The sequence below is a fragment of the Phoca vitulina genome, unplaced genomic scaffold (genome assembly GCF_004348235.1).
Source record: "Phoca vitulina isolate PV1807 unplaced genomic scaffold, GSC_HSeal_1.0 scaffold45, whole genome shotgun sequence".
In the NCBI taxonomy this organism is placed as follows: domain Eukaryota; kingdom Metazoa; phylum Chordata; class Mammalia; order Carnivora; family Phocidae; genus Phoca; species Phoca vitulina.
In genome coordinates this window covers 3,082,987-3,094,330 of record NW_022589748.1, presented here as the reverse complement: position 1 = coordinate 3,094,330, position 11,344 = coordinate 3,082,987, and the positions used below count along the sequence as shown (strand labels likewise).

The 11,344-nt window shown below is 53.3% G+C and overlaps 1 protein-coding gene across 1 annotated transcript; it reads left to right on the top strand.

Annotated features, from left to right (window-relative positions):
* The first annotated feature begins 2,115 nt into the window (after positions 1-2,115).
* Positions 2,116-3,500, top strand: CLDN3 (claudin 3). The gene has a single exon (XM_032431025.1). The coding sequence runs from the start codon at positions 2,512-2,514 to the stop codon at positions 3,166-3,168; it is 657 nt and encodes a 218-aa protein (XP_032286916.1). The 5' UTR covers positions 2,116-2,511; the 3' UTR covers positions 3,169-3,500.
* Positions 3,501-11,344: the final 7,844 nt, after the last annotated feature.

Genomic DNA, 11,344 nt, shown 5'->3' with positions numbered 1-11,344 from the left:
CTCCCTGTTGAGCGGGGAGCCCCACTCGGGGCTTGATCTCATGACCCCGAGATCACTGCCTGAGCCAAAGTCAAGAATCAGAGGCTAAACTGCCTGAGCCACCCAGGCACTCCTCTTTTTTTTTTTTTTTTTTTTAAGATTTTATTTTTAATCACTGAACTCTACCTCTGAAATTAATAATACACTATATGTTAATTAATTGAATTTAAATAAATTTTTTTTAAGATTTTATTTTTAAACTCACCTCTACACCCAACATGGGGCTTGACCTCACAACCCTGAGATCAAGAGTCACATGCTCTTCTGACTGAGCCAGCCAGACACCCTGAGATAATATTTTTTAAAAAGTCTCTGAAGTGTTGCTACTCTGAAAGAGATCCGCTATTGCTTCATGTTGATACTTAAACTGTATCTTCCCAATGCACTTGATTGGTTCCTCATGCAATATTTACTATTCTGCTTTTGTAGCTGCTTTAAGCAGGGACTTCCAGGAAGCATCCATGAGTCCAGGTTTGCCTTCATAGGGAGAAACTTTTCTTCCCTAAATTGGAGTAAGTGCCAATAAACATTTTCAGTCGGCTACCTTCAGACCAAGGGTCCCGGTTTAGAACCAACATACAGTTTGAAATTGTCATGTTATTTTTGATTCTGTACTTGCCTATCAATCTTTCGTAAAAACAATGTACCCAATAAGGTGATGCTGGCTCAACACTTCAAGACGACCTCTGACGCTCATAACCTTGAGAAGATACAGACTTCAGATGGGAAGTACCTGAGAGTTCCCCCTCCTTACTCTCCTTGTTACTCAAATGTGGCCCTAAGTGGTTCCCAATTGCTATGCACTTTCCTTCCAGTGTGGGTCCTTCCAGGCACTGAGGGACAAAACCACTCTATACAAAATACCTAACTCTTGATCAGCGATGCTTTCAAGGAAAGATCTTGATCTCAACGAAGGAAATGTGAAAATTAATGAAGGGAAACCTCACTGAAGCGGACCTGGGATGCTGGAAAAGGAGGCTGGTAGGGGAGCCTACTACTCCATGTCAATTACAGGAAGAATTGTCAATTATAGACCCCAACAGAAGAATCTCAACAGGACAGAATCATCAGTTATAGGTCCCCAAACGGAAAGATGTACATATGGCATCTTCTATAAGAAATCGGCCACCTCTGCCACTCAGCTAATGAGAAAACCTCATTACCCTGAACTCTTACTTCTGGACTTTTGTTCAAAACAAGCCCCCCCCCCATTTCCTTCTTCTTCTTCTCCATAAAATAATGTTCCTCTCCTTTGTTTGTTGGACTTACCTACGGTTTTGCTGCAGCTTGCTCGTCCTGGTTGTAATTCTCTGCTTTTCCCGGAATAAACCCATTTTTGCTGGTAAAATAACTGGCAGTTTTACTTTTCAGGTTAATAGGAGCAAGGGCTTTGCAAATAACATCTCTGACTTTCCACTTTCGCCTAGATCAAACCTTTCACCACCATTTCATTAAGGTGGGTCACGGCACTCACTCGGGCCCAGAGGTAGGGAGGACAAGGCTGTGCAGAAGGCGGGGAACCAATGAGGAAGAGGGACTTCTGGAAGGGGAGAGCAGCTCTGCTAGAAGGTATCCAGGATCACTGGAGGAGTAAGAGCTAGGGACCTGCAGTGGGGCTGGAGGTGAATTTGAGTTCAGCAACTGCTTTGGGGCATCTTCTCGGTGCCTTTGGTGGGGAGAGGCGGGTTCCTGGCTTCTGAGCGCAGACCTCCAGGGCCTGGATCAAGCCCGGATTGCGCGCCAGCCAGGGCCGGAGGGACCGAGGAGCAGGTGCGCAGCTCCCGGGGCAGCCGCCCTCTCCGGAAAACAGCCCCGGTCACGCCCACACTGGGTCCTTCCAGGCCCCATGGATCCCAGCCAGCTGGCAGAGACCCCCTTCCCCACGCCGCCTGTGCCAATGGCGCCAAAAATGTGGGGAGGTCGGGGAGTGTCAAGCAGATCGTGATTTGTACCGCAACCCCTGCCAAGCCCGGAGACTTAGCTTGGGAACAGTCGGGGACGAGGAGCGAGGGGCGGGGTGGCAGGCCTCGGCCCCGCCCTCTCTTGGCACCCCACCCACCCACCCCCACCCCGAGTTTGCGCCACTCCCGGCAAAGTCCTCCCTCCCCCGGCGCTCGGTGAAGGTGGGAAGAGGGGCCACGTCACTGTCCCCAGGCCGGGGGAACCGCGGCTCCGCCCCTCCCACCCCCGCCAGAGCGCTGGGCACGGATCTAAGACTCACCGGCCCCGGTCCAGGGCCAGCCCAGTCGCCGCCGCCCGCGCACAAAGCCACAGGCAGGTGCAGGCGCTGCGGAGGCGCGAGCGGGCAGAGCGGAGCCGTTAGCGCGCGCCGTCCGTGCGCCCGTCCGCGCGTCCGTCCGCTGAGGCATCCGTCCGTCGGCGCGCCCGGCTCCCGCCCAGGCCCAGCGGCCGCGGCCCCTCGTCGTCCCGCACCCTGAGCCGCCCGGCGGAGCCGGCTCTGGCGCGGCAGCCATGTCCATGGGCCTGGAGATCGCCGGCACCGCGCTGGCCGTGCTGGGCTGGCTGAGCACCATCGTGTGCTGCGCGCTGCCCATGTGGCGCGTGACGGCCTTCATCGGCAGCAGCATCATCACGGCGCAGATCACCTGGGAGGGCCTGTGGATGAACTGCGTGGTGCAGAGCACCGGCCAGATGCAGTGCAAGGTGTACGACTCGCTGCTCGCGCTGCCGCAGGACCTGCAGGCGGCCCGCGCCCTCATCGTCGTGTCCATCCTGCTGGCCGCCTTCGGGCTCCTCGTGGCGCTGGCGGGCGCCCAGTGCACCAACTGCGTGCAGGACGACACGGCCAAGGCCAAGATCACCATCGTGGCGGGAGTGCTCTTCCTGCTGGCCGCCGTGCTCACCCTGGTGCCGGCGTCCTGGTCGGCCAACACCATCATCCGGGACTTCTACAACCCGCTGGTGCCCGACGCGCAGAAGCGCGAGATGGGCGCGGGCCTGTACGTGGGCTGGGCGGCCGCGGCGCTGCAGCTGCTCGGGGGCGCGCTGCTCTGTTGCTCCTGCCCGCCGCGCGAGAAGAAGTACGCGCCCGCCAAGATCCTCTACTCGGCGCCGCGCTCCGCCGGCCCGGGCACCAGCACAGCCTACGACCGCAAGGACTACGTGTGAGGGGCAGCCGCGGGGACAGCCCAGCACCCCTCGGGCTGCAGCGCCCACCAGTCCGGCGTACGGCCTCCCATCGGAGACCAGCCCACCCCCCACGCTGGGAGCTCTTCACTGGACTGGGAGGGACCAACCCGGCGGCCCCTTCCCCAGCTGCACGCCCCCCGCTCCCCCCCCACCCCGGGGCCGGCGAGCGGGAGCACGGCGCGGGGGACCAGCCCGCACGGACAGTGAAACCTTGCTCCTCCGGAGCGCGGGGCTGCGGTGGCCGCCGCTACTTGCCGGCCCCGTCGGGCCGCGGCCCCGAAGCCCGCGTTGGGCGGGGACCCGCAGTCTTGAAAAGGGCCAGTTGATATTTTTCAATAAAAGCCTTTCGTTTTGCACTTGCGGGCGCCTCCTTGTCCTGAGGGCCGACGCGCCTACACCTCCCTGCAGAACACCCACCCCCGCCCCCCTCCTCCCTGCCCTGCCGGCGTTGGCCTTGGCTGGATTCTGCTCTACCGCTGCTCGCTGTCCGGAATGAAGCTTAGAGAGGGCAGAGGTTGGGTAACCGAGGAAAGTGGGGCTGGAAACTGGGCTGGGCGCGCCCTAGGTGGCCATTTGGCCTACTCCCTGGGGATTCAGATGTTGAAGGCCCCGTCTGGAGAGGCGGGTATGGGCAGTAACAGCCTGCTCGGTGGACAGAGAGGCGTGGGGGAAGTGGGAGAGCGGGGAGGGGGGGGGGCTCTTCTCTAGCCTGTGCTATCTGGGTTTGTACTCCTAGCCCTCCCGGTATGGCTGCACAACGAATCTTCCCTGTGCGTATGAAAGAACACATTCAGTGCCATGATTTCATATTGGGAAGAGGAGAACAAAAAGACCTATTGTTTTTGTAAAACACAGCATCAAAAGTAAAGCTGGGCAGAATATTCTCACCTGGAAGAGAGATGAGAGAGGGGCCTCGTTTTCTTCCCGGGGCCCCGACCAGGAGAGAGAAAGGACTCAGGACCTCTGGTGACACTCTAGGGCTTGAGTTTAACAAGCCTTGGAAGCACTTGTTTCTCGGAGAAAGCTCAGGAGGGTCAGGCAGCAGGAAAGGGGGCCTGTGCCCCAGACCAGGAAAGAGAGATCCCCCAAGGCTGGACAGATAGCTAGGTGCAAGAAATAATGGGATGAGGCACAGGGGCCCAGAGGAGGCCAAGTCATGGAGTCTCATGTGTGAAATTATGAACTCTGGACCTTATTCCGGTGTTTTGGGAGTCAGGGAAGGACACACCTGGTCAGATTTATGCTCTAAAATATTGTCTCCCGCAGTCCCCTGGGGAAGTAGGATTCAAGGAGGGAGATGAAGGTGGGGATACCATCTAAGAGGCTCTGCCTCTCATCCCTGCTGAGATGGTGCAGCCAGAAAGAAGGCAGGGGCAGTGGGACCCCTGGGCACGGCCTGATGGGGGCTGGGAGGAAGCAAGAAGAGCAGGGCTTGAGAAGCATTTGGATATGTGGGGTGAGGGAGAGGGGAAAAAAATTAAGATAACGCCAATTTTCTGTCCTAGGTCACTGATTGGATGCTGGTGCCATTTACCAAAATAGGAGACCAGGTTACTGGGGCAAGACGATGGGTTCAGTTTTGGGTACACAGTTTGGCAAGCCCGGGGGAGCTCCAGGCAGAGACGTCCAGGAAGTGGCAGGACATATACAGAGACCTGGGACTCAGGAGTGGTAAACGTGGCTGTTGTTAGCACACGGGTGGCACCCGAAACCAGGGAAGTAGATGAGGTCAGTCTAGAAACCTAAGAGAAAAAAGGGTCAAAAGACGGGCGTTGGCAAGGGTGTCGAGGTTGCGGAAGTGGTCAGGCCAGACGAGGCCTAAGGAGTAGCCCGGGGATTCAAAGCAGCAAGGTGGTCCCTGGTGGCCTTGGCTAGAGGCGTGGGGGCAGACAGGCGAGTGGGAGATGAGAACTAAAATCAGAACATGTAGACCATGCATCCAAGAGCTTTGCCTATAAGGGGAGTTTCGGCCAAGTTAGCAAATTGACAGGGATCGAGGGTCAAAGGACAGGTATTTGGGCTTGGGGAGACTTGGGATTATTTCCAAATAGTTATTGTATCTCAAACTGCTTTACCTGCAGCAAAGCTAAAGCGGAAGGTCCCAGTGGCCACCAGACTTTTCAGTAGAATGCTCCTCTCGGCTCCCCCAAAAGTCTCTAGTTAAAGACTACTGACATGCTGTCACCCTTTATGACCCAAGGAAGAAGAAGGAGGTTACGGCTTTCGGTCATTCTCTGTAAGATTCCAGGAAAGGACGAGGGGTTGGGGTTGGGGTTGGGGTCGTGATTAGTCTTTGGGGAACCACTCTTCTAGCCTGGGGTGGGGCAGAGGAAAGGGGGAGAGTGACACTGAGTATGAAGGGGAGGGGATGAGTGATGGAGACGCCTCCTAGGGAGAGCTGGAGAGAGGGGGTGTGGGCTCAGAAAAGCGAAAGGATTCAGTGGGGGCCTCAGTGAGGAGAGGGGCCCAACGAGAGGGAGGGGGCTCAGTGAAGGGGAGGGGCTCAGTGGGGGAAGGGTCAGAGAGGGAAGAGGTTCAGCAATAGGAGGTGAGAGGGAGGGAACTGAGAGGAGAAGTTTCTCTGGGCCTGTCTGGGATGGAATTGGGGGCTAGGGGGGTCAGAAGGGCTAAGGGGATTGCATCTGCCTTAAACCTCCACAGTCTCTGGCCATGGGAGTGCCAGGGGGGTGTCAGGTTGGGCCAAGTCAGAACTGAGGGGCACGGCGTGGCTTCTTTGTCACAGAGAGCCCTGCAGGTGGGAGCAAGGTTATTCATTTACCACCAGCTTCCAGAAGGCAGCCTGAGCATAATGCCTCCCGGCCACACTAGGACAGAGCTGCAGCCTGGGGCCCGCAGCCAGTCTGCCCACTGCAGCCCACCCCCAGGACCCCCAGCCAGAGGACTGTGGCGGAGAAGGGAGACAGATCCTTGGGTGGGGGGCCCTCAGCCCCTCCCCTGGCTCCCTGGTCTCTTCCCAAGCCTGGGCTCCCCTGGGACCTCCTGGGTGTAGTGAGGTATCCTTCCCCGTCCAACGCTCCCCCAACCACACACACACACACACACACACACCCTTGCCTGGCTTTGGGGTCTGTCCTAACTCAACCTGTTCTTATGCTTTGGGGAGTTTAGGGTCTAAAAGGGGTGGTGGCACTCGCGGGGTACAGACCGGGGTACAGACCGCAAGCTGGGGGAGTCTCACAGGAGGGAGCCAGGAAAGCTTCTGCAGGCTGGAGGAGAGACTGGGAGTCAGTGGTTTCTAGATCCCTTCCTTTTCCTGGGTGCCTCTGAGCACTTGCCTTCCCCTTCTGGGTCTCAGTGTCTCCACCATTTCAACAAGGGGTTGAACCAGATGACCCATGAGGGATCCCTCTAATTTGCCTTTTCCATCCCCATTTTTATCCTTATCACCCCCTGCTGAAGAAAATTAGAACCAAACCGCCCGGGTGAGCAGGGCAGTTCACTCCTCTGAGCCTCTGAGCCTCGGCTTCCTCATCCACAAAATGGGTATGATAATAGCATCAGGCTGTGTGGAGGATTCGCTGAGCCATCCTTGGGGTCCTCACCCCATCACCGCACTATGTTGCTTTGTTTCTTGTCAGACCTCTCCAGCAGGAGGTCATCCCCCAAGGTCAGGGGAACAGTCCTGAGCTTCTGTCTGTCTGCCGCACCCAGCTCAGGCCAGCACCCATTTGTGGAAAGAAGGCCTGCCTGCCCAAGGCTAGGCACATGAGAGGACCTCAATTACCGTGAGTTGGTACTGTTAATGTTTTGGTTTCTAAAGCCAGGCAGGGGCCTGGAAACGTGAGGGCAATGGCTGGGTCGTGAGAAAGTTCTTGGCTTCTTCAAAATCCACAGCCCTGGACACCTGCTGCCAGGCCCTGGGGCTCTGTCTCACTCCACCTGCCAGCGTTGTGCGGCGGGCCGCCCTGTTCTTGCCACACCTGTTCCAGCATTTCCTCTCTCCGCGACCAAAAGCCAAGTGCTTTATCAAACAAATACAGCATTTATTGTCGGTCCCTCAAGGTCTGGGGCAGGCCTGGAAGAACAGACAGTACCTTCCTTCTCCCTCCCCTAGCAGGGCTCCAGTGAAGGTCATCAGTGCCAAGACAAGTATGCTCTGCAGGGCAGGTGAAGAGAGCAAGCTCTGGTGCTGGCTGAGCGACCTTGGGCAAGTCACCGGCCACATCTCACTCTCATCTGCACAAGAGCTGATATGGTCACTGCTCCACGTGATCCCCCCCCCAAAGAACCCTGCAAGGTAGGCATTGCACGATGAGGCCACCAAGGCTCACAAGCTGATGGGACTAGGCTGCAGGCCCTGCCACGTCCTGCCAAGGACCAGCCCCTCACCTGTCAACCTGGTCATTTTCTAGATGTGTCCACCTGTCTTCTTCCCCACTTGCTGCCATGACTCCAACCAGGCCACCATCATCTTTCAGGAACAGCCTCAAGAGGGTGTCCTGCCTCCAGGCTCCCTCTCCATACCCCCAACCCGGCTATGCCCCATTCCAGGCCACTCACCTCAGCATAGCCGAGTGACTACTCATGTGACAACGTCCTGAATCTGACCACATTGGAAAATCCTTCCAGTCCCTTACCCCGCCCCCCCCAATATGGCTCTTAGGATCCCACCCAGACCCCATGGCATGCCCCAAGAGCCCCTCCAGGGGCAGAGCCGTGATCGCCTCCATATTGTCTCCTCTCCTCCCCACCCCAACTCCCAAGGCCCCTACTCGTCCGGACATCCTTCAGTTCTGCATAACCCTGCCCTCTCCGGACCCTGGGCCTCACCACAAGCTCTTCTCTGTTCTTGGCAATTTCCCCACCCTTACCTCACCCCTCTTGGCAAGCTTAGAGGTCATTTCGTGTCTTCGCTGAGGAAGCTTCCCTGACATCCCTGTTCCTACAGAGTGCTGTCCATCCAGGACCCCACCATGGCATTTGTCAGTCTGGGCCAGAATCCCTTCCTCCCTTTTAAACAATCCCAAGCATTTTTTGTCATCTGGTCATAACATAAGCATAATCAGAACAGTATGACCAGGGGGGCCTGGGTGGCTCAGTTGGTTAAGCATCCGACTCTTGATCTCAGTTCAGGTCTTGATCTCAGTGTTGTGAGTTCAAGCCCCACGTTGGGCTCCACACTTAAAACACACACACACCCCCAATATGAACAAATGTTTCAGAACTACACTCCCAACAAAGAACACCTAAAAAAAAAAAAAAAAAAAAAAAGACCCAACTGCATTGTCTTCTCAACAATTTCTCACTTCATTGACCATTTCTACTTGAAGACACTTTGGAGCGAGTAGTATGATCTCCCTTGAGCCTGATTCAACCCACTTGTTTTCCCGACTTTGTTTTAGAATGACTCTCTTCTGCATCTTCTAGCATGAGGTACAGAAACTCATCAAAACCAATGATACAGCCCTCCATGCACATGTTCACTTGCTCATAAAGCCACAGCTGAATCTGAGGCCTGTTTGCAAGGATCTGAAAATGAGCTACACCAGCACCTTCTGCACTTTGGGCACTGGCCACAACAGGCCATAGTGGAAGCTCATAAAGACCACGCTAACCCACATGCTACCTCCCAGAATAACCTCTTAGCTTATCTTTCTCCTGCCCCTAAACCATCGGCTGCTAGGGAGGGGCCCTAAACACCCTGTTCACCTTTGTATGCTCCAAGCTTAGTCTAACACCAGCATGGTGCTGATGCTCACTAAATGAGAGACAAGGTTCACATCCAGGGTGCCAAAAGAACAAAGTTGAAGGACCCACGCTTATAGATTTCAAACCATATCACAAGGCTATAGTCATCAAAACAGCATGATACCGGCATAAAGACAGACAAATAGACCAATGAAACAGAATTAGAGAACCCAGAAATAAACTGTCACGTGTGTGGTCAAATGATTTCCACAAGGGTGCCAAGAACACTTAATGGAGAAAGAACAGTCTAGTCTCTTCCACAAGAGGTGCAAGGAAAACTGGATATCCACACACAGAAGATGAAGCTAAGCCTTTATATAATGCCATATACAAAAATTAACACAAAATAGATCAAAGACCTACACATAAGAGCTAAGCCTATTTGGGGCCCCTGCGTGGCACAGTCGGTTAAGCATCCGACTCTTGGTTTTGGCTCAGGTCATGATCTCAGGGTCATGAGGTCGAGCCCTGCCTTGGGCTCTGCGCTCCGCTTAAGACTCTCTCTCCCTCTCCCTCCGCCCCTCTCCCTTGCTCTCTCTTTAAAATAAATAAAATCTAGGGAAAAAAAAACAGGGGCGCCTCTGTGGCTCAGTCAGTTAAGCATCTGCCTTCTGCTCAGGTCATGATCTCAGGGTCCTGGGATTGAGCCCCACGTAGGGCTCTCTGCTCTGCTTCTCCCTCTCCCTCTGCCCCTCCCCCCACTTGTGCTCTCTCTCTCTCTCTCTCTCAAATAAATAAAATCTTTTTTTTTTTTAAGATTTTTTATTTATTTATTTATTTGAGAGAGAGAGAATGAGAGAGAGCACATGAGAGGGGGGAGGGTCAGAGGGAGAAGCAGACTCCCTGCTGAGCAGGGAGCCCGATGCGGGACTCGATCCAGGGACTCCAGGATCGTGACCTGAGCCGAAGGCAGTCGCTTAACCAACTGAGCCACCCAGGCGCCCTCAAATAAATAAAATCTTAAAAAAAAAAAAGAGTTAATCCTATAAAACTCTTAGAAGAAAACATACTGCAAAAGCTTCACAACATTGGATTTGGCACCAGTATCTTGGCTATAACACCAAAGGCACTAGTAACAAAAGAAAAACAAAAAAATAGGCAAATTGGACCTGATGAAAATTTAAAATTTTGTGCATCAAAGGATACTATAAACAGAGTGAAAAAGCAACCCACAAGATAAGAGAAGATATTTGCAAATCATATAGCTGCTAAGGGATTAATATCCAAAGTATATAGAGAACTCCTAAAACTCAACACCAATTACCAATTCAAAAACAGGCAAAGGATTTGGATAGATGTTTCTCCAAAGAAGATATAAGAATGGCCAATAAGCACATACGAAAAGATGCTCACCATCACTAATCATTAGGGAAATGCAAATCAAGACCACAATGAGATACCACTTCACCCCCATTAAGATGGCTACTGTAGGGGCACCTGAGTGGCTCAGTACGTTAAGCATCTGACTTTAGATCTCAGCTCAGGTCTTGATCTCAGGGTCATGAGATTAAAAAAAAAAAAAGATGGCTACTATAGAAAGAGAAGAAGGAAGGAAGAAAAATTAAAGAAATAATAATAAGATAAATTAAACATTTTATTAAAACATTAAAAATAGAGGGACGCCTGGGTGGCTCAGTCGTTGGGCATCTGCCTTCAGCTTGGGTCATGATCCCACGGTCCTGGGATCGAGTCCTGCATCGGGCTCCTTGCTTGGCGGGAAGCCTGCTTCTCCCTCTCCCACTCCCCCTGCTTGTGTTCCCTCTCTCCCTGTCTCTGTCAAATAAATAAATAAAATCTTAAAAAAAAATTAAAAATAGAACTATCATGTGATCAAACAATTCCACTTCTGGGTATATGCCTAAAAGAATTGAAAACAGGCTCTCAAAGACATATTGCATACCCACGTTCATGGCACTGTTCACAATAGCCAAGCAGTGGAAGCAATGCAAATGTCCATCTATGGGTAAATGGAGAGCAAAATGTGGTCTATTCACGCAATGGAATGTGATTCAGCCTTAAAAAAGAAATTCTGACACCTGCTACACCACGGATGAACCTTGAGGACATTATGTTCAGTGAAATAAACCAGTCACAAAAAGGCAAATACTGTATCATTCTACTTACATGAGGCATCTAGAATAGTCAAATTCATAAAAACAGAAAGTAGAATGGTGATTACCAAAGGCAGGGAGAAGGGGAGAAGAGGGAGATAGGAGATATTATTTAAGGAGTATAGAGTTTCAGACTTACAAGATGAAAAAGTTCTGGATATAGGGGCACCTGGGTGGCGCAGCCGTTAAGCGTCTGCCTTCAGCTCAGGTCATGATCCCAGGGTCCTGGGATCGAGCCCCGCATTGGGCTCCCTGCTCCGCGGGAAGCCTGCTTCTCCCTCTCCCACTCCCCCTGCTTGTGTTCCTGCTCTCGCTATGTCTCTCTCTGTCAAATA